The following is a 24,784-nucleotide window of genomic DNA, read 5'->3' as shown; positions in this document are numbered from 1 at the left end:
GGTCATGAAGGGAGTGAGATCCAAAGACAACTGTTACTTATGGGAACCCAAAACAGCAAGTCATTCATCAATATGCTCCATGGCAAAAGAAGAAAAAGAGGTTAGACTGTGGCATCAAAAACTGGGTCATCGACATCTGAGAGGGATGAAAAAGATCATAAACAAGGAAGTTGTGAGAGGAATACAAAAACTACAGATTGTTGAAGGCAAAGTGTGCGGAGAATGTCAGGCTGGCAAGCAAACCAGGACTCCTCATCCAAAGATCATTCAACTCACTACCTCTAAAACCTTGGAACTGCTGCATATGGATCTAATGGGACCAATGTAAGTGGAAAGTCTTGGAGGAAAAAGGTATGCGTATGTAGTGGTTGATGATTACTCCAGATACACATGGATAAGCTTCATTAGAGAAAAATCAGATGTATTTGAAGTGTTTAAGGAGCTCTGCACTAGACTGCAAAGAGAAAAGGAGAGAGCTGTTATCAGAATCAGGAGCGATCATGGAAAGGAATTTGAGAATGCCAAATTTGCATAATTCTGTTCAACTGAAGAAATCAGTCGAATTTTCCTCTCCTATTACACCTCAACAAAACGGAGTAGTAGAAAGGAAAAACAGGACTATACAAGAATCAGCTAGAGCGATGATTCATGCTAAGAAGCTACCTATGTATTTTTGGGTTGGGGCTATGAACACAACCTGCTATGTCCATAACCGAGTAACATTGAGAAAAGGAACCTCCTCTACTCTCTATGAACTCTGGAGAGGTAAGAAACCAAGTGTCAAGTATTTTCATGTATTTGGTAGCAAGTGCTATATCTTGACAGATCAAGACCAAAGAAGAAAAATGGACTCCAAAAGTGACGAAGGCATATTCTTTATAGAGTATTCAACACCAGAACACAAGTGTTGATGGAATCCATCAATGTGATCGTTGATGATCAACATGGAGAATTCGATGTCATAGAGAATATCGAAACATTCCTTGAAATTCAGGCTGAGCAGACAAACCAACCTGAAGTAAGTAATGAGACTCCTTCAGAACCAGAACCTGAGGCAATCAACAAAGATCCATCTATTAGAATTCAGAAAGATCACCCCAAGGAACTTATTATAGGAGATCTCAACAGTGGAATAGTGACCAGATCAAGGGAAACTATAGCCAACTCCTGCTTTGTGTCCGAAATTGAACCAAAAAACGTAAAGGAAGCCCTGACAGGTGAATTTTGGATCAATGCCATGCAAGATGAACTTGCACAGTTCAAAAAAAAATGAAGTATGGGAACTGGTACCTAGACCAGATGGAATGAATATCATTGGTACCAAGTGGATATACAAGAACAAGTCTGATGAAAAAGGTGTCATAACAAGAAACAAAGCCAGGTTAGTAGCTCAAGGATATACTCAAGTGGAGGGAGTAGACTTTGATGAGACTTTTGCACTTGTAACAAGACTTGAGTCAATCAGACTACTACTAGGAGTAGCCTGCATCTTGAAGTTCAACCTATATCAGAGGGATGTAAAAAGTGCCTTTCTAAATGGATATCTAAATGAAGAAGTATATGTGGAACAACCTAAAGGGTTTGCTGATCCAAATCTGCCTGATCATGTCTACAAACTGAGAAAAGCTCTCTATGGGTTGAAATAAGCTTCCAGAGCTTGGTATGAAAGGTTAATTGAATTTCTGACCACTAATGGATATAAGAAAGGAGGAATAGACAAAACCTTCTTTGTAAAGAATACAGATGGGAATCATGATTGCATAGATATATGTGGATGACATAGTGTTTGGGGGAATGTCTGATACAATGGTAAAACACTTTGTCAGTCAAATGCAGACTGAATTTGAAATGAGTATGGTTGGAGAATTGACTTATTTCCTTGGACTTCAAATTAAGAAAATGGAAGACTCCACCTTCTTGTCTCAAAGCGAATATGCCAAGAACATAGTGAAAAATTTTGGAATGGATAATGCAAGTCACAAAAGAACTCCTGCACCAACACATCAAAAGCTATCCAAAGATGAAGGGGGCATAAGTGTTGACCAGAGTTTGTATAGGAGCATGATTGGAAGCTTGCTATATCTAACAGCCAGCAGACCAGATATTGCATTTGCAGTTGGAGTATGTGCCAGATATCAAGCAAAGCCAAAGGTAAGTCACTTAAATCAAGTCAAGAGAATCCTCAAATATGTAAAAGGAACTTCTGACTATGGCATATTGTACACTAACGAGAGTGACCCTGTTTTGATTGGATATTGTGATGCTGACTGGGCTGGAAGTGCTGATGACAGAAAAATCACATCTGGAGGATGTTTCTTCCTAGGTAACAATCTTATATCATAGTTTAGCAAGAAACAAAATTGATTCTCATTATCAACTGCTGAAGCAGAGTACATATCAACTGGTAGTAGCTGTTCTCAATTGGTTTGGATGAAACAAATGCTGAATGAATACAATATTCCACAGAATGTCATGACTTTATATTGTGACAATCTCAGTGCTATTAACATCTCCAAAAATCTAATTCAGCATAGCAGAACGAAACATATTGATATCCGACATCACTTTATTAGAGAACTCGTCGAAGACAAGGTAATTTTCTTAGAGCATTTGAACACTGAACTTCAGCTAGCTGACATTTTCACAAAAGCTCTTGATGCTACACAGTTTGAAAACTTGCGAAGCAAGTTAGGACTCTGCATCCTTGAGGAACCATAGAGTTAACAACAACAAATTTTTTTTGGGAGAAGACAGTAGTTTACTTTGGCAACTTTTATGGCCAAACAGGGGGAGAAGTAATGTCACCCCAGAAAAACAAGTATGGTGGGTGTGTGATCAACAAAACGGAAGTACTTATTATTTTTGTGTTGATCTATTTTGTGTTTGTGCTGCTCTTGTGGTGTGGCTGGTTTTGATATGTTTGAGCACTATATGTATACTGGTGGTGTATGTTGTCTGTATTGTATTAGCTTGCTTTGATTGTGTTTTGGTTGCTTTGTTTCTGCTGCAAGTGTTTCTCTGATATGGTGTGACAGGTTGTATTAGCCAAAATTTTTCCAAAGGGGGAAATTGAAGATGTTTTCATGTTGGCTGCATTTGTGGTAAAACATACATGTTTGATATTGTATTATACAGGCTGCATATGTGTTAAGCTAATACAGGTTCTGTAGTGAATGTCATGACATCCTTGTGTGACAGCAGGAGCTGTTATAATTTATTAATTGTGTTTCATGATTTCTCTCAATTAACGGTTTAGGAAACCTTTTATTGTGTACTGAATATTCCGTCCAAAAGATTTTGCTGACAACACATTCTGTAACAACCAGATGGTGCGTAAATTAGGTTAACTTAGTTAACCCTAATTTGTTTCTAAAAAAGCCCAAGGCCCAAGAGCTGCATATAAAAAGTCTGCAATCCTAATTTGGAATGTAGAGAGAGCAGATTGTTAATTGTGAAGAACCATAGTTCTATAGTTGTTTCATGTACTCCAAGCAATTGTCTTTGATGATTGCGTTGGAATAGGTTGTTTGTGTTAATTGTCACTCTAAGCTTTTAAGCACAAGTGTGTGTCTCTTGATTGAAGCTTTTAAGCAGATCAATGTGTGTTTTTGAAGTGTGTCTTCTCTATGATTATATGTAATATTTATTTGTAATCACTGCTGTGATTGAGGGGGAGGGAGTGGAGATACTCAGGTCTAGGAATAAGTTGGAATTGCATTGGGTAGGTTTTAAATGAGGAGTTGTAAACGGGGGAGTTTAACTCCGAATTAATTCTGCTTATATTGGATTCCCTCCTTGGCTTGGTAGCCTCTAGAGTAGGTTGTTGAACCGAACTGGGTAAACAATTTTGTGTGTTCTTTATTTTTTTATGTTGTTCTGTTTTAATTATATGTGCTGTGTAATTGTGGATGTCATAACATCCAGCAAGACATCGAGTGTGTGTTACTAGAATTTTCATAATGCAAGGTTACTCAACCAACGGCTTCACAGTCCATCAGTAACGCCGGAACATCACAACTTCTAAATTCCATCTTCTAGGATTTATTCTTGTTACTTAACAGTTACATTCAGAAACATCAGGAACTTGCACCATACTTGCATATAAACAACCTCTACATAGCTCCTCATCCTTCGGGAAGTAAGCATCATCAAATCCCGCTCATCCTCTTCCTCAAAAGGTTCCAACTTAACTAGCAACCAAATCTTAAATTCCAAGTCACCTTAGATTCGGAAAATAACAAACTCCAACAACACTTACAATGTCGCCCTCAGCAGCATACTACATCCTACAACTAAAACATAACCGAGAAGCATAACTTCTCCCCCACTTAGCTTCAAACTAACTCCTGCAGACAAACAATCAGAAGAACAACAAGTACCGACAGTGTTACACACACTCGTATCGTACACGGGAATAAACAACATTAGACAACATTGGCCGGACAGACCAACCAAGCTCTGATACCACTAATGTAACACCCCAATTCTACCCCGCAATTATAAGCGAAAATCAGAGTGCATTTAAAAATATTCATCAAATGATGGGATGTCGCATTTCGACTTAACCAAACAAACATACTTATATTGCATTTAACAAAGATACATATCATCCAGAAGCAAAACTTCATTCACCACTTACAACTTTAACTTATAAACATCTTTCAATTCAACTTAAAACAAATGTCATCATTGAATACAATAATTAAATAATAACGACTAATCCCCCCGTGTGCTACGTATCAGAGCAATAGACACCAACTCGACTTGCCATAAAGCAACATAAAGACTTCATAAAGTCACTTCGAACATCCACAACTAATCTTTAATACCTGCTCATTTCCCATGGTAGGTGAAATATCAGTAAAGGGGTGAGATATCTTACAAAATAAAGGAATGCATGATAAATAATATAGGGGATATAGATCATACACAATTCCACCACTTAGCATCACATACCATCTTACAACAATTTTCATCACAAAACAACTTATCATTATAATACAACTTTCAAAACGGCAACAATGTCATTAATCAATTAAGACAACATATTCAATTTCACAATTATACTATCATCACGTCACAACAAACATATCATCATCTCAACAATTCAAATCTTATAATCAACTTATGAAACGACAACAATGTCAAAAATCAACCATGACAATACATGCAACTCAAAAGTAAGATTCAAACGCATTCCGACAAACATCTCATCATCATAATCACAAACATTCAAAATGTAACTCAATATGCGACTTCATGTTAGCGTATGCATGTGATACCATTTGGAGTAAACTCCCAACTTAAAAATTTGCCATTGGGCCAACTTAAAAATTTGCCATATAGGCTAAATTAAATGATCGCCATTTAGGCCAACTTAAACAATTGCCATTTAAGGCCAACTTAAACAATACCATGGATGCGACTCAATGAGTGCACATCCACAAGTACAACTTAAACACATAAATCCACATAAACAACATAACCAACATAACCAACTTGCACATCATAGCCAACTTATACAACTTAATCAACTTGAACAACTTAATCAACTTCTTTCTTATCAACACATAACAAATAATCAACATTGACCATAGGGTCAACGGCAACAACAACCAATTCATCATATTAGCAACAACAGCAACTCCACATAATACAACAACAACAACAACAAATCCATAATATTACAACAACAACAACAAACATCAACATTTCATCTTATTAACGACAACATCAACACATTCATCATGTTCCATAATTCAAGTAATCATCATAACACGTTATATTCAACTTCATAATAAAAACATATTTATTTATTATTTCATCACAATACATCATTGTTTCATCATAAGGAAAGTACATATCATCATCTAAATAGCATTGTATCATCATAAGAAAAACATACATCTAGTTATACCACAACATGGTTATGTCAATTCATCGCAAAGAGCATACTTCACATGTTAACACATCATAGTTTATCACTTAATCCTAATAAACATAATAGGATACTATATCCTATGGATCATTTTATTGCATCATGGTATAGTTAATTGCGTTAGCTTTCCAACGCTTCAAATGATGCATCAATCGGAGTCCAGAAACTCAAGTTATGGCCTTTACAAAAATCTGTCAAAAATTGGATGCTGCTCAGGTCGACTCAAACATTTCTCAGGTCGACGCATAGATGTTTCTGTCCTCCTCGGGTTTGCTCAGGTCGTCTCATGCTGGTCTTTTGGGAATCTATAGGTCGACGCATGCTGAAGAAAACCAGATTTTCTACCTTTTTGGGTTGCTCAGGTCGACCCAGGCTTCTGTGTAGGTCGACATACGCTGCGTACAAACCCATAAATCACCATTTTCCTTCCCCATTCACCTCATACAACCAATACTAACCCTCATACAATTTATACATCAATTAACAGCAATTTAGCACTCATATAAGGTTCCTAAACATGTTCCTAGCCATGGGTTAACATACAAACATCATCCAACATACTTAGAATCACAATTTCATAGAAATCTAGTATGAACCCTAACAAATTCAAATTCAATTTTCACACAATCATGGATAACAACATAAAATCAAAACCTCATCATATAAACCTCTATAAATTCCACCAAATGCTCCACAAATCATTCATCAACAACATCAAGATTGCAATTCTCACATAAACATGGATATTCAATTATGAAGTCTAATCTCTACCATACCCATCATTATGCCAACCCTTAGAGAGTAAGAATCTCATCCTTACTTTAGCAAAAGCTTCACCTTCTTCAATGGAGTCCTTCCTCTTCATGCCATAGTTTTCCTCTTTCTTCCCTTCTTTCTCTTATTTCTCTTCTTTCTCCAAATGAGTTATGAGACTAAATCTCTAAAACCCTAACCTTTACTATCTCACTAATAGGCTTAACCCATAACCCATCAATTATGTTATATTTCTTCCACTTAGGCCCAGTTCATATTATTCCTCTAATTGCTCAATTAAGCCAAATAACACACATAAATGAATAATCACATAACTTAACAAATATTATTCCCAATTATATTCCACAACTACAATTGCTCCATAAACTAATTTATACCAACTCGCAATTGTATTTCTCTGACTAATTAATTCGACCATAAACTTAACTGCTCAAATCAACATATTAATCCAATTACGCCTTTAGAATAATACCGATAAATCCCGACTTCGACTAATTCCAACCAATAAATCCTTGATTTAATTTAATTAAATAATTAATTAAATTCGAGGCGTTACATTCCTTAGTCAAACCAATGACATCCTCATGTTCCTGAAGAAATAGATCATATTCATCTTAAATTACACTCTTCCTTTCTCTAGTGGATCTTCTTAATGGAAGCAGTTGAGGTAGTTGAGTTTGAACTATAAGTGGTGCTTAAGGATGAAACTTAGTATTTTCTTGTTCTTGAGGGATGTTAGGAATAACATGATTGTTAATTTTAGGATCTATTTCTAAAAAACGTTAGGTACAAAGATTTGATCATTGAGAGAAACAACTTCTTCATCAAAGACAACACTTTTTATCCTTCATTCCCCTCCAAACTCTACATCATCAAGGAATCTAGCATTTCTAATTTCAAAATTTTTCTTGTGATGGGATTATAAAACTTGTACCCATAAGAGCGTTTGACATATCCATTAAAATAATAGCTAATTATCTTTGCATCTAAATTACCTTCATGTGACCTATAAGGCCTCTCTTCATCTAGACATCTGTCATACCCCAAATTGTGACCCTAAGATTCCCCAATCATTTGTATCCTTACAACTAATCAAGACCACAATCTTGAGGTTCAACTTTTGCTTTGTGTCCATCTTGCCTTTGAGGGATAACCAAGCACCCATGTTATTTAATTTGTGCATATTTCTTTGTTATGTTATACTAACCAAAATACAAAAAGCTGTCTTTTTCTTTCAAAAGCTTTGTGTATTGTAGGATATTGACTCAAAAGCATCCACACTCTCTCCTAAAGCAAGGGTTTTGAGGATCGACCCTCAATCAGTTGATCATTCATGGAAGCTAAATGGCTTAGACCTCAAGGGAGATATTATCATCATTTAGATTCATAATTTAAGCATCTCTTAACTTTATTTGATCAAGTTCACATCAAGATCATATGGCTTGATTCATCAAGAAACTTCATAGGTTCATGTGTTTATTTCCATGCCTTCTTCAACAAGTTTCATCAAGCTATCAGCCTTACAATTAAGTGTTCTTTAAGAATATATCATTTCAAGATCTTATGTACCTCTTAATATCTTATAATGAAAATAAAATTCAAGAGATTCAAAGTTGATTCAAGGTGTTTGACCTAATTTGACAAGTTATTGATTCTATGATCACAAGACCATAACTCCCTCAATTTTCAACATTTTTGAGTTCTTCTTTTCTAAAATTATTCTCCTTGACATCATCAACAACTTCTTTTCACAAGTCAAGAGGAAATTTTTTGAAGAAATTCATCAAAAATGAGAAGACATTATAGGTCCTCCTTTGAAAGTTCAAGGAATAGTGTGTCCACTTCAAAGGATCATAACTTGGTCAATTTTTATCATTTTGAGCCCATTATTTTTGCACAGTGATCTTTTGGGTGGAAGATCATGAAAGAAGAAGAAACATTATAGGTCACTTAGTGAAATTTCAAGTATGGCATGTCTATCTTCAAAAGTGCATAACTCTCTCATTTTTTACAATTTACGGGCGGTTCTTTTTGAAAAATGTCCTTCTTGAATAGAAGAACATTTCATCTTCAAAGGTCCAAGCTAAGTTCATGCTCTAAGGCATTCAAAAATCCTAGGCCCTTTGTGCACAAAACTTGGGCATAACCTGTTTGATGCGAGGCATAGCTCAAATTTTCAGGTCTTGACCCTAAATCCTTAAGGTCATATATTCCTCCTCAATCATCCAATTGGTTCCATTATTTTTGCATTATGTTCTTTATGACAAGGAGAGTATTTGGCTCAAGGAAAATTAAAAAATGCACGAGCCAATTTCAAATGGCCCTGGTATGAACATGGTACCTTAAAGCTGAAGTAAGTGCATAATCAGTTTGGCCAATCTTCAAATTACTCTAAATTAAACCAATGTGGCATGCGTTTTTGCTCCTAAACATGATTAGCAACCTTCCCGAAGTTGTTTAGTGCTTTGAAATGCAGGTTTTGGCTAGTTTTGAGGGAATTACAAGTCACACTTCTCATGCTTTGACCTTCACATGAATTTAAGGAATTTCTCATCATTTCACACGTTACACTTCATGAGCTCAGCTATAAATAGAGGATCATATTCCATTCAATTCCCAAGCTTTTGAGAGCCAAAATACCCCTGCTAAGATCTCATTTGAACTCTTAAGCTTGTAATTCGTTTTTTCATTTCCACACCTCAAACACTCAAAACTTTCACTCAGTTAGCTTCCTTGACCTTCATTGAAGCTAACCAGACCATCAGCAACTCAAACTGTGCCTCCATTGAAGCTCCTTAGTTCAGTTTTCATAAGCTTTTTGGTGAACTTCATTCAGGTAGAAATATCCACCAAATCAACTCAAACTTATGGCTAACATGAAGCTCTTGATTCACTGAAACTCACTGCTTAGTTAATTTTAAGCTTTGATTTGATTAAATGCATCTGTTCTCGAGATTTTCAAATTTTAACTGGACTAGTTTATTTCAAATCAACTACGTTGTAGTTTGAATAAATATTTCATGAGGATATGGTTGAGATCGTCCTGATGAGGCGAGTCAAATGACACCACTATGATCACTTGATTTTAAACTTTGATTGATCCTCATTTTTCTACAAATCCCTTCAGATTTTTCAAGCTTGAGATTGAAGATGATGAGGTGTCATCATCCAACCAGTGATAGTGTGCCACTTGAAATATTTTCATTGGCTTGACCTTTTTAATCTTTTTGCACGCGTTTTGACTGAGGTCTATCATGGAAGCGCATCTTAGAGCCATTAGATCTGCCAGATCATTTAACGAGCTCTCAATCCAACGCCTCCTATATTTTCTGATTTTATTTCTTTTTCATTTAATTTTATTTTATTTGATTTAACGTAAAAAATTCATAACTCCTTCATTTTATTTTCAAAAATTATGAAAAAATATCAAAAATACTTTAAATCATTTATGATTTTATGACTTTTTTTATTTTATCATTTGATATTTTTTATATTTTCTCTCATTCTCCTTGAGTTTTAATTGGTTTAAAAATAATTTTGAGCATTATAAAATTCTGAAAAAAATTTGGAAATGATCCTATGATGGTCCTTGACCTATGGTGATCTTTGGGTTGAATTTCTTTGATGTTTAGATGTTTGATTTGTTTTTTGCTTCTTATTTTTTATTTTAAAAATCTTTTAAAATTTGTTTAATATTTGATTTGTTTTTTTCTCTCCCTCTATCTCTTTTCTTTTGATTTGCGGGTGTAAGTCATGGGCCATTATGCAGAGGTTGTGATTTTATCATTCTTCTGATGGATCATCAAGATGAAATCCCATAAAGTTAATAAAATTCATATAGACACCTCGGTTTTATTTTTGATCCATTCCCCTCCATCTTCATCTCAATCCCCTTCTTGTTTTTGTTTGTTATTTTACATGTGTTGCATATTTTTGGAGAATGATCTTCATTCTCATTTCTATAACTTGTTCTTAAACACATAAATCGTTATTGACTGGCCTTGTTGTAGGGTGACTTTTATATAAGTTACTTGGAGATTGCTTAACATAGCGCTAAATTTATCCCGTATCAAAAAATGATCATTTATGGCCTAAACCTATGTTTATAAGCCCAAGGATGATTGATTATTTGAAAATTGGCTCAAAACCTTCGAAAACTTGTTGTGTAGAGGTTTGGGTTCTATAAATCCTTTGATGAGTTTTTCATTAACTTTGGCCTAAGTTCATTATTCAACCATTATTGATCATTAACTTTGAGAATCAATTTCTAACCACTAATTACTAACTTCTAACTTTATTTTATGCTTCTTTTACTTTTTTATGCTTTATTTTACCATTCCTCATTCATTATTATGTTTATGTTTATGTTCATTTTCCCATTGTCCACTTGGACATACGTTTATGCTTATGCACTTTTTCTTTTGTCCATTTGGACCTTTTATTTTGTTCTTAAAACATTAATAATCAACTTGAACCATAAAAAACTTAATGTGGACTTGGACTTTGGTTACTATACCCTAAGCTTAGAGGATGAACTATTGGACTAAGACTTTGATACCTTGGCTTTATTCTGTTGATATTCTAGAGTGTTTGGAGTTTACTCCAAGGAATTGGTTTGGTTTTCTTTGTGTGCGGGTTATTTTGAGTTTCATACTTTGTTTGAAGTCCTTGGGGGTTTAGTTCAAGGCATTGTGATTGGGAATTCTTTTGTATGCAGCTGTTACTCAGGCCAATTTTTGTCTTAAGTTCTTATAGTGCATTTCAAAGGCTCGGAATGCAAGCTACTCATACAAAGATGTTATGTTCATTAAAGACTCTGCTTGATCTATGATTCATCTGAGGCTTATTTCTACTAGTACTTGGTATTGTGCTTCTTTGGTTGTATTAATCCAAAGGAAGGGAAATCTACATTGACATCTTTATGTCAAGTGTTGGATTCTTATTTGGTTAGATTGTTCTTATCATTAGCTTTTACTTTATGCTTTAGGATAGTCCCTTCATCTCCTCCCATCTTCTTAAATTTTAAAAATCTTCTCCCTTTTTCAAAACCTTCTTATGTTTGCAAACTCTTTTAAACTCTTTTGATAAAACCTTCTTTAAAGATTGCTCTTTTTTCCACTTGAAAGAGCTAATGGCATACTTGTTAATTTATTCAAGTTGGAGTCCTTCTTTCATGTGTGATGCAAAGGTTCCATCGGTTCTCATGTTCAAGAATGATTGGCTGATTTTTTCCCCTATGATAATCAAGTGTCTATCCCTTTTTAAACCAAAATGTTTTGTTTCCCTTTTAAGTGGAACTACAGTTGCTCTGAATTCTCCATTGTACTCAAGAGGTATGAAGGAACAAGATGTAATGTCTTGCCAAGCATTATTTTAAAACACACAAACTCTCTTTTGAACATAATTCTCTTTTCTTTTAACACACAAATTTACAAAAAGATTCATGTGGAGTACGACATATGTGAGGGGTGCTAATAACTTCCCTTTGCATAATCAACCCTGTACCTAAGATCTCTCTGCTTTTAATTAGTTTTGGTTTAAAAACTTCTTTGGGCTTTATTTCGCTCTTTTCCCCTTTCCGTTGGAAATAACAAAGTATGGTGGCGACTTTCACTAAAATAATAAGTCAGGTCAATCTAATGGCTTTGATTTCAATCTTTCCCTGGTACAACATCCCCATTTGTGAAGTTTCTTGATGTTGGGCTTTTTCTCGGTCTACAACTCATAAGGGATCTTAGATACTACTTTACTCGGTACACTATTAAGGATATAAATTGTGATTTTTAATGCCTCTCTACAAAGTGATTAGGGAAAAGAAGAATGACTAATCATGTTCCTCCCCATATCCTTAATAATTTGGCTTTCTCATTAGGCAACTCCATTCATATTGGGTTTTCTCGATATTGTGTATTGCAGAACAATTCCACACTCATTGAGGAAAAGCGGAAAGGGTCCTGGACGTTGTACTCCTGATCCATCATAATAATCATAGTAGTCATCACCATGACCATATTTTACAGCCTTAATTTTCTTTCAAAGTTAAAGTTCGACCTTAACTTTAAATGACTTAAACACGTCCAAATATTGAGATTTCTCATGAATTCGATACCATTGTCCGTTCCTTGAAATTGTAGGGAAGGAATCACATATATCAGTATACATTAGTTCTAAGACATCCTTGGCTCTTTCAGCATGGAAATTCTTCTCGTTTGTCTGCTTACTTATAGACTTATATTAATGGTGGTAGATAACTAATGTATAGTAAAATGTTTTTCAGTAATCAAAGTAGTATGGCCTTCAAATTCCTTCATTTATAAAAATATATAACAAATAAAATTTAATTTAATAAACATTTCTAATAGTATATCGCTAATCGATTAAAGGTTACAAATCACCACTAACTTAAGAGACAAAAATTATTATTTTATTTTAAATTAATTAACATTTTCTAATCATCATAAAGAAATAATTTCTTTTAATTAATATGATTGTTTATCTTATTTGAATTATAATCCTGGTATACAAGTTTTTAACTAAAATATTAAAATCATAATTTAAATCTTATGTTTATTTTTGCATTGTCATGTTTACAACTTAAATTATATTCAATCAAAAATTATTATATTTTAAATAATTTTTTCATTAAAGTATTGAAACAATACAAATTATTTAAGTTTTAAATTGTCTTAAATTTAAAATTAAATTATATCAAATTGATTACTAACGCAAACCCGTGCGTAAAACTGTTATAGCCTTGTTGTAATATGGACTAAGAAATTACTTCCAGAGTCCGACTCCATACGAGCTTCGGGAAATCAAGCCCTAAAAGGGGTATTTTTTATTTTTTTAATACAAAAAATAAAAAATAAACCCCATAAAATTTATCATAACTACAATAAAAAATGATTCTATTTTAAATATAATACATTATTAAGTACTACATTATTTTTTTGATAATATTATAATATGTTTTCAAACACAATACATGTTTAAATTATTTAATGAGATAAAAATCAAAACAATTAATAACAAAATTTGATTCTACAACCAGATCTACAATAGTTTGACACAATATACTTCCATGTGTATCTAGAAACAACCGCCGATTTTTATTAAACAACAAAAGACCATTGACGACAATGAATAAACCTGTAATATCCTACCAATATGTGTCTAGAATCATGTCAGCAGAATACTAATAACTAGTACTGAGTACATATAAAAGTCAGGAATAATGAAATAAGATGTATACATTTCAGATCATCTTGAGGATGGATACAATGAATAAGTCTACACAATGATAAAATACATAGTGAAAGAAAAGATCAGGCATGGCCTTCATGGCATCCAATCAAAAGCTCTTCATCCAAGCATCTAGCAAAACTTGATCTTGCACGGTACCTGAAAATAATAAGATGAATGGGTGAGATTACTAAATCTCAGTGAGTTACCCTATCTTATGGGTCCTCTTGGCTCTACAGGGTACATGCACCAACTACAGATTCATCTCAGATCCTAAGGTTTCCTCACTATCCAGTACAGGAAAGCCTGTCAACTCGTAGCACCACGATTAAGTGTCCACTGACAACCTAATTGGATTCTCTGAGAACATATCACATGTTTGGATATTAGGTACATGTTTCCTCCAGAATAGGTCTTCTGGATTTACCTGCCAGCCTTCTGTCGGGAGCTACCCTCAAGGTCTGGTCTTCCAGGGTTACCTGCCTATCTGCTCTCAGAAACAAGACCCAAAAGCATACCTTTCAATCTACATGGTAAGTAACTCATATGACTATAGAGAACCATGGAATCGACATTGAATATCATCTCACGATTCAACTCCTCCAATATCCCAGGGCCCGAATCTCACATAGAAATTCACCCGCAAGGACACGACAAACGGAGATGGTGTGGCCCACATCCTCGGGAGTTCATCCCCGAAGAATAGCTCCTGAACTACGGAGCACGACCCATCCCTGAGATCACACACTCGAGTAATGTCTACAATATATGTTGCACAGGGGAATCCTTAGAATTACTTCAGAAGAAATAGCCAACATATATGTAACATGCCTACTCGCAGTTACTATCCTTATGTTTGTTCTCTAATCCCTCGCCCCATACTTACTACACCATTAGATTGTAGGATTTCGAAAGTAGTCGCTTGATAGGAAAAGGAAAAATATCAGGCTAACATCCGTTCATATCTCTTGGTCTAGGTATCCTAAGGTTCACCTTACCATATCCATATTTTGTTAATCGATGTACACAAGTTACACCAAGTTGTAAGACCTCCTCGCCTTTTGGTTCACATGCTTAGATTCACAAGCTATAAGACCTCAACATCTTTGGTGTACATGGTAGCTTTGATTTCCATCACCACTCATTCAATTATGCCTACAACCTAGTTGAAGGAACACTTAGGCACCAAGGCCTTTAGAATGATTAACGAAGCAATTATCCGAGCATTATCTTTTAGTAATCAAGGTACAAGAATATTCACATGATTTTTATTAGTACTTAAGAGTATTCTAAAGCTGTGGAAGCTCAAGCATCTCGTATCCCTTTCCGTTATCTTTCCAATGCCTCCGACGGCGCCCAATTCCGAGTTACGGAACTCTAGTTATGGTCGAAACAGCAAAGGGATTATTTTTTGTCAAGTGCAATCGATTGCTCACTGAACCAGAAGCAAAAATCACATATTTTGAGCAGTGCAATCGATTTACACTATGGTGCAATCGATTGCTTACAGAACCTGAAGCAAAAATACCATTTTTCCTGCATAAGATCAGTCCCAAAAGGGTTCTAACTCATCCTTAGGTTCCCCAACAATCAAATACGAATTCCATCATATATTAACAGTCCATAGCATACAATTGCATCAAAATAACACATATTCTACCATTTAATCAAGCATGCAACATGTAATCACAATCTAACCCATGATCAAACAATTTTCTCCAATTCCTACCCAAGTTCCTAACTAATGGAATTCACCTTGAATGATGATGAAGATTCTGATTACGAGAGATGTTGAAGGTGATGATGTTGAACTCTTGAAGCCTTTGATTAGAGCATCTCTTATGCTTCTTCAAGATAGTCAAAACCACACAAGAAAGATGAAAGAAATGGTGTTAGTTTGCTCTTTCTCTTCCTTCTCTACCATCACCCACAAGTTCTCCCTCTTGTGAAGGCAAGCTTCTACAATACTATGTTTTGATGAAGACAACTATCATAAATATGCATCAATAAAGGATGAGCAAAAAGATCAAATAAGCAATGGATCAAGTATTTTAAAAAAGAATCAAGATTCAAGATTTCCTCAATGGTTTCAAGCTTGGTTGATCTAAGGTATTAAGATTTATGGCAAAGCAAGTCTATTAATGCATAACAAGTGTTTTCAAACATATATACATCATCTATAAATCTTACATACATCCTAGAATCATTTCAAACCTTTCCATAAAGTTTTTTGAGTTTTTCATTCTTAGGAACCGGGTTCCAAATTGGAGGAACCGGTTCCCCGAGACTTCTGCCAACTTGTATTTGCGCTAAAAGAGTCAGGAACCGAGTTCCAGATTTTGGGAACCGGTTCCCCAGTTTAAAATTTGAATTTCTTTTTAACGTTGGGTTAGGGAACCCGGGTTCCAGATTTTGGGAACCGGTTCCTCTGTGCGCAGTTTGAAAAATTATATTTTTTCCAACAGCTTTTATGTCATACCTCTTCACCCTTTGTATTGGCAACCTTCCATGGATTATGATCTTTTGTAGGGGTGTTTTAGAGGCTATAAAACACAGAATTTCAGATTTATCAAATCACCTCTTTCATTCAAAAATTCATACAAATCTTATACATCAAGAAATCTTCATATAAACACCAAGTGTCATATACTTCAAATTTCATTGAAACCTCTTGCATATATTTTCTTTTAATATTGCAAAGAAACATTTCATACCATTCATAAACACTTGTGTTACATTAAAAGATTTGTTTACTTGAAAGGGAAGATCAATCAAGTGATTGATTAATTGTATCAAAACTTCTACTCAAAATATATTTTGTTATTATTGACTTGCTATCCAAGATTGTTGGAAGTAAGGGTTGTTGATTAGTGAGAGGATTGTTCTCATAATCAAGTTGGTAAATCCAAGAGGATTGTTCTTGGTAGTTGTAACCTTGTTGTCCATAGTTTTGGAAACAAGAGGTATCCTTAGGGAGGGTGTTCTCTTAAGGACTTATTGAAATCCAAGAGGATTGTTCTTGGTGGTTTTTGTTAGAAGATTGTAGGAGGAGTCTTAGTCTAGGCTTGTACAAAGATCTAACAATAGTAAAATCTCTTTCGTGTTTGAAAGGGGACTGGAGTACTCTCGGATTGTGAGGGGAACCAGTATACATCATTGTGTTCTTTACTTTTCCGCAATTTACCGCTTTCATCACTATTATCAAGAAAAGAAAAGAACTATTCAAGAACCTTCAAACACTTAACCAGAAAAATAAGTACAAGCATTCTCATAAAACCGGATAAATTTTCAAAGTCCTAATTCACCCCCCTCTTAGGCGCACTCTTAAACTTACAATTGGCATCAGAGCAAGTTATAGGTAACTTGTTCCTAAAGATCCAGAATGGCTTCCGCAAATCAGAATCCAGTTTTTAGAGATGGTGGTAGTAACAACAAGCCTCCATTATTTTGTGGTGAATACTTTGACTTTTGGAAAATCCAAATGAAGGCTCATTTAGAAGCAAAAGGAGAAGAAGTATGGGAAGCAGTCCAAAATGGTCCCTTTGTTCCTACAACTATCGTCGATGGTGTTGAATCAACAAAGCTTAAAGTTTCATGGAACGATGATGATAGAAGGAAAGTTCTTGCTGACAAAAAGGCGATCAGTCTTCTTCATGGTGCTCTTAGTATGGATGAATTCTTCCGAATATCAACATGTACAACATCAAAGGAAATTTGGGATACTCTTGTAGAAACTCATGAAGGTACCGCTGAAGTTAAAAGATCAAGATTGAATACCTTAAGCCAAGAGTACGAACTATTTAGAATGAAGCCCAGAGAAACTATTCTCGAATTGCAAAAACGATTCGTTCATTTGACAAATCACTTGAAGGCACTCGGTAAGACTCTCCCTACCGAAGAACTAAATTTAAAGGTGCTCAGATCTTTAACAAGAGAATGGCAACCGAAAGTAACGGCGATATCCGAGAAAAAGAATCTATCAAAGATGACTTCCGCAACCTTGTTCGGTAAACTTCAAGAATATGAAACAGAACTCGGAAGACTTGAAACGCATGAAATTCAAATGAAAGATTCAAAAGATATTGCCTTGAAGACAAGAGTCAAGCATCATGATAGAAATCAAGAGGATGAATCCACTAGTGAAGAAGATAATGAGTTTATCAAAAAGTTTGAAAAATTTCTAAGAAAAGAAAAGAAAAAGGAGATCATTAAAGAGGAAGCACCAACAAGGAAGATTAAATGCTTCGAATGTGGAGAAAGAGGACATGTCAAAAGTGAATGCCCTAAACTTGTAAAGAAGGACAAGTACTTCAAGAAAAATAAAGATAAAAAATCAAAGAAAGCATATGTAGCATGGGATGACAATGAAATAAGTTCATCTTCAGATGAAGAACATGTGAATCTTGCATTGGTAGCAACACACCATTCTGATGATGAAGACAATGAGGTTAGTAATGAATTTTCTCTTTTTGATAATGATGTTCAAGATGCTATAAATGAATTGTTAAATGAGTGCAAAATTCTCTATAAAACTATCTCATCTCAAAAGAAAATAATATCATCTTTAGAAGAGAAGGTTAAGATAATAGAAGAAAAAGATGACAAAGAAAAAATGATTAGTGTTCAAGAAGATAGTGTTGCATGCAAGAATTGTGAATCATTTTCTTTTGAAATTGTTCAATTAAAGAGAGTCCTTGAAAGGTATGAAAAAGGACAAATTGGGTTGGAAGGTGTCCTTAGGCAACAAAGATTCCTTAATGATAAAAGTGGTCTTGGATATGCAAAGTCTAAACCAAGTACTAGTAAAACTATCTTTGTGAAGGCAAGTGAACAAATCAACAAATTGGATAAAGCACAAAAGGTTCATCATCATCCTAAAAGGTTTCCTAAAAAGAAACCATATGTTCCTAGATATAGAAGTAACTTTGAACCTACTTGTTTTTATTGTGGTATTATTGGTCACACACCCAATGCTTGTTATGTAAGGAACTTTAGTATTCCTAGTGGACATTATGTATGGGTGAAGAAAGGAACTAACTATGATGGACCCAAAGCCACTTGGGTACCAAATCAAACTTAATTTGTTTTGTAGGTTTGCTTGAGGACCACTTAAAATCTATGGTGTTTTTATCAAGTGGTGGTTCTAAGCTTTTGATGGGAGACATAAACTAACTTTCAAATCTAGTTTTTAAGTCCAAGGGTGATTTCACATATGGAGAATACCTTAAAGGAAGAATTCTTGGCATTAACAAAGTTGGATCACTAACTTTCATATCCATTGAGGATGTACTTTATGTTGAAAGACTAAAGCAAAATCTTCTAAGCAAAAGTCAACTTTGTGACAAAGGCTTCAAGATCAAATTCACTAAGGAAGAATGCTTGATCATTGATGAAGTCACCAATGAGGTAAAACTCATGGGTAAAGATTTATTTGTGTTCATATTTTATAATAATTTATCTTTTTCCCATCCTTTTTGATAATGACAAAGGGGGAGAAGATATTTGTGTATATGTGTATGCTTGCTTGTACCTAACATTTGCAGCCACAAAGAAATAATATTTCTCAAGAATCAAGGGAGAGCTTTGATCAAGGGGGAGTTATCAAATTTAGGGGGAGCATTCACATAAGAGCATTACACTTCATATTTCAAAGGTTGTCATCATCAAAAAGGGGGAGAATGTGAAGGCAAGCTTCTACAATACTATGTTTTGATGAAGACAACTATCATAAATATGCATCAATAAAGGATGAGCAAAAAGATCAAATAAGCAATGGATCAAGTATTTTAAAAAAGAATCAAGATTCAAGATTTCCTCAATGGTTTCAAGCTTGGTTGATCTAAGGTATTAAGATTTATGGCAAAGCAAGTCTATTAATGCATAACAAGTGTTTTCAAACATATATACATCATCTATAAATCTTACATACATCCTAGAATCATTTCAAACCTTTCCATAAAGTTTTTTGAGTTTTTCATTCTTAGGAACCGGGTTCCAAATTGGAGGAACCGGTTCCCCGAGACTTCTGCCAACTTGTATTTGCGCTAAAAGAGTCAGGAACCGAGTTCCAGATTTTGGGAACCGGTTCCCCAGTTTAAAATTTGAATTTCTTTTTAACGTTGGGTTAGGGAACCCGGGTTCCAGATTTTGGGAACCGGTTCCTCTGTGCGCAGTTTGAAAAATTATATTTTTTCCAACAGCTTTTATGTCATACCTCTTCACCCTTTGTATTGGCAACCTTCCATGGATTATGATCTTTTGTAGGGGTGTTTTAGAGGCTATAAAACACAGAATTTCAGATTTATCAAATCACCTCTTTCATTCAAAAATTCATACAAATCTTATACATCAAGAAATCTTCATATAAACACCAAGTGTCATATACTTCAAATTTCATTGAAACCTCTTGCATATATTTTCTTTTAATATTGCAAAGAAACATTTCATACCATTCATAAACACTTGTGTTACATTAAAAGATTTGTTTACTTGAAAGGGAAGATCAATCAAGTGATTGATTAATTGTATCAAAACTTCTACTCAAAATATATTTTGTTATTATTGACTTGCTATCCAAGATTGTTGGAAGTAAGGGTTGTTGATTAGTGAGAGGATTGTTCTCATAATCAAGTTGGTAAATCCAAGAGGATTGTTCTTGGTAGTTGTAACCTTGTTGTCCATAGTTTTGGAAACAAGAGGTATCCTTAGGGAGGGTGTTCTCTTAAGGACTTATTGAAATCCAAGAGGATTGTTCTTGGTGGTTTTTGTTAGAAGATTGTAGGAGGAGTCTTAGTCTAGGCTTGTACAAAGATCTAACAATAGTAAAATCTCTTTCGTGTTTGAAAGGGGACTGGAGTACTCTCGGATTGTGAGGGGAACCAGTATACATCATTGTGTTCTTTACTTTTCCGCAATTTACCGCTTTCATCACTATTATCAAGAAAAGAAAAGAACTATTCAAGAACCTTCAAACACTTAACCAGAAAAATAAGTACAAGCATTCTCATAAAACCGGATAAATTTTCAAAGTCCTAATTCACCCCCCTCTTAGGCGCACTCTTAAACTTACACCTCTCTCTTCTTTCTCATTTTGATTTCTTTCTTCCCCCAAAATGTTAGGCGAATAAGTGTTTACCACTGGTAAAAGAGATCTTTAAGGAGAAGACACAATTACCCTCTAACCATGAAATATTTACTAATGTGCCATTTAGTTCTAAACTAACCATTTCATTTTGATTTTAACCAATTTACTAAATCCCCCTTAACAACTCTTAATATATCTATATACTTAATGACATCTTGCCACTTAGTAGTCGTTAGGTCTTATTACTTATTCTCATGCTCAGAGAAATAGGGATGTTACAAAACCGATTATCGATCTGGTCACAACAAACGTCAATTGATAACAGATTTGACTAACTCGAAAAAAACCAACTGCTGCAAAAAGATCATACCATAAGAACAGAGGAACCATCTGAATCGAAGAGATCACCAACATTTTCGGGCACCTTGCCATAGAATCGCTTGAAATGGTTGACAAAGAGACCACCGACACAATGTCGACATCTCTCTAAGACTGGAAATTTGGAGTTAAGGAAGAGGAGAAGGGTGAATGGTTATAGAGAAGTCAGAGAAAAAAGAAATTTAGAGAAAGAAAAAATGTATGAGGAGCCGGAAGCACATATCTTATATAGACTTTTAATCTTTGTTTATGATAGGGGTATCCTTTATATTCTCATTAATATTATATTTGGTTTTATTATAATAAATAATTAAATGAATAAAAATCAATATCGCTAATTTATTTTTCTATTTATGAAGAATTCATAGGCCTTTTTTTTTAAATAAATAAATTATTTTATTATCATAAAAGATAAAATATAAATATAATTTATATAAATTATACAATAATATAAATTAGCTTAAGTCTAATGTATAATGCTAATTGATAAACCTTGGCGTCACAAATTTTTAAGAGATGGACAATGTTACATGCGTTAAGAGGCTTAAAATTTATTTAAACGATTCACATGTATAGGAGTAACACTCTGTATAATTTACGAGTTTTTTTAGTTGAAATTGTTTGACAAAAGTAAAGTAAAACACAACAACAAAAATCTCTAACTAATTAACTATTTTTTGAATAACTTACTATTTAACTATTGGATATACATTTGTTATTTCAAATATTTTGGTTGAGATGTAATCTAAAACTAGAAGAAAAAAATTTTGCTAAACCTATTAATAGTTGGGTAAACTGGCTTTCTTCAAACAACTTGAATTGCCAGAAACCCACTAAATTCTTTACATGTTTTTTTTTTTTATTTTCTTTTGAAACTACATATGTTCAAATAAAAACACCTCAAATACAATAAATTATGATTCACTGTATGTGTTGGATAGTAAAAACACATCTATTTTTGGAATATTTTCAAAACTACGACAACCTTATAGATTTTTAGTATAAATATAAGAAACATGTAAGACATTCACATATTCACAAACTTATTTTCACCCCATCTTAAATTTAAAAATTTATTGGAAATTTGTCAAAGAGCAAATATTCACTATGGGTTTTCATGTGGTACACATTTCTTTCAAATTAAGTTTCCTAATTATCAAGGACTTACTCTAATTTTAATATATCAATTTACATAAAATAATAAAACTACAAACATTATTCTTAACTAATTATGTGACAATAATAATTCATGTGCAGGTAAACACGAGAATGATCCCCAAAGCAATTACTTTTTCATTATTAATACTGGTGATTCTATCAGACACAACTTACTCCAAACAACAAATGCCTCGAAAAATTATCCACTCTGCAAAATATGTGTCTGAAAAGTTTGAAGTGGGACCCGGAGAAGTTGTGAATACAAATTTGTTTGATATTGAGTTTCCAAAAGGGCATATTGGAGTCAAAAGCTTTGATGTTGATTTAATTGATGAACAAGGGAATTCTGTACCCTTGTATGAAACATACTTCCATCATTGGTTTGCTGTAAAATATATTATAACTAAGGGGAAGAATATGTTAGATGATCCTAATCATGGGGGTCCCAATTTCAAAAGAAATGATGGAACATGCAACGACGGTATTCTTCCACTTTATTGGGGTTTAGGAAGTGAATCGCGAGGAACAGTTTCAAATCTACCACATCCTTTTGCACTTGAACTGGGTAACCCTGCAAATATTACAGAAGGATGGGAAGAGAAATGGTTATTCAGTATCATGGTTATTGATACACGTGGTACAAAAGATAGGAAAAGTTGCACTGAATGTAGGTGTGAACAATTTAATCTTCCAGAGAATTTTTATAATGTGACACGTGACATCCATGGAAAACCATTGTCCCCTGAGTATAAAGGTGGAGTCTTTTGTTGCCAAAATGGATTTCATTGCAAATTGGAAGAGGGGTTTCAAGCACCAAGGAGAAAGCTTGCATTAAGATACAAAATAACGTGGGTGGACTGGGACCAAGATCATATTCCTGTTAGATTTTATGTACTTGATTCTACCGATCGAGTCAGAACAAATGGGTCTAAAACAATCCATGATTGTCTGGTAAATAAGTTACTTAAATAAGTTTTCTCAATTCCATGATCAGTTAAATTAAGTAATTATAAATATAAAACTCCAAAGATTGAGATTTGATACCTAAGAAGGAGGTTCATGGAAACTCTAGTATCTAACATAACATGTGCTAACAATTTACGTTTCCATCTAAAAGTACGATAAAAAAAAAATCTAAAACCTTATAATAACATATATTTTAATCAATTTGCACGTTATAAACAATTAATTGATGAATATATTGTTTAATTTGTTACAGGCAGAGTATACTATTCTAGGAAACAATAATAGTAACCCTATTCATGTTCAGAAAGCAAGTATCCCTATAGAAAAAGGTGGTTATCTTATATACAGCACTGCTCATATGCATTCAGGAGTTGTTAATGCATCACTATACGGACAGGTAGGTAGAGTTTATTTTTAATTTGACAAGTTTTGTTGAACATGATTATATTTGCTTAATTTAGTTTTTAATTGGTGATAAATGTGCTTGATTTTGTACATCGATAAATTAGTTGTGTAATAATGCATTTTTAATATTTAATCTTTATTAGCTTAACAAATATTTTTGGATTCATTAATTAGGATGGAAGAATATTGTGCACATCAACACCAAGATACGGTACTGGGACGAAAGCAGGAAATGAGAAAGGTTATGTTATTCAAATGTCAGTATGTTATCCTAAAGAAGGTTCACTCAAGATTAAGGATGGTGAAATTGTGACTGTAGAATCTAGGTATAAAAATGAGTTTATCACGGGAGCTATGGGACATATGTACTTCTATTTGGCTGATCGATTACCATACACAACATAGACATCAAACTCTTATGATTTGTATTTGTTTGATGTAGAGTTTCATTCTTATATACATGTTATTTACCATTTTTGGTTGATATAGACAAGAATTACATTCAATATTTTTGCTTACTAGTAAGCAATTTGTATTGATTAGTGTATATTGAATACTTTGACCCTTAACTTTATTTGATCACTTAATTGCTTATGGCACTTATTTGATAAAATATCTAATATATTTAAAAAATATATTCCCACATAATAATTATTGAAATATAAAAATATATTATTTATAAAAAAATTCCATCAATCTCCCACTTGGGCGATATATCTTAATAATTATATCATAAATCTTTAGGCAAGCATCTGAATGTAATTTATACTTAGATTTCAACTTTACAATATGGTCTATCTCATACATCAATAACGGGACTACCGCGGCTGTCGTCATTG

At 34.0% G+C, this 24,784-nt stretch overlaps 1 protein-coding gene across 1 annotated transcript; it reads left to right on the top strand.

Moving 5' to 3' along the window:
• Nucleotides 1-79: 79 nt before the first annotated feature.
• Nucleotides 80-24,350, top strand: LOC131655441 (uncharacterized). The gene is made up of 8 exons (XM_058925320.1): nt 80-324; nt 440-784; nt 883-1,018; nt 1,765-2,151; nt 2,467-2,592; nt 22,674-23,525; nt 23,794-23,937; nt 24,120-24,350. Exons 1-8 carry the CDS (start codon nt 80-82, stop codon nt 24,348-24,350), a joined length of 2,466 nt encoding a protein of 821 aa, XP_058781303.1.
• The last annotated feature ends 434 nt before the right edge of the window (nt 24,351-24,784 follow it).

This window comes from Vicia villosa, linkage group LG1 (genome assembly GCF_029867415.1).
Source record: "Vicia villosa cultivar HV-30 ecotype Madison, WI linkage group LG1, Vvil1.0, whole genome shotgun sequence".
Classification (NCBI taxonomy): Eukaryota; Viridiplantae; Streptophyta; class Magnoliopsida; order Fabales; family Fabaceae; genus Vicia; species Vicia villosa.
Note: the sequence above shows the minus strand (reverse complement) of the source record. Positions and strands in the feature narration are given on the sequence as shown.

Coding starts and splice junctions, on each gene's coding strand:
- LOC131655441 (XM_058925320.1), top strand. CDS start 80: ATGGCAAAAGAAGAAAAAGAGGTTAGACTGTGGCATCAAAAACTGGGT. Junction 1,019..1,764: donor AGCAGACAAACCAACCTGAA/GTAAGTAATGAG, acceptor ATGATTGCATAG/ATATATGTGGATGACATAGT. Junction 2,593..22,673: donor GAGAACTCGTCGAAGACAAG/GTAATTTTCTTA, acceptor ATTCATGTGCAG/GTAAACACGAGAATGATCCC.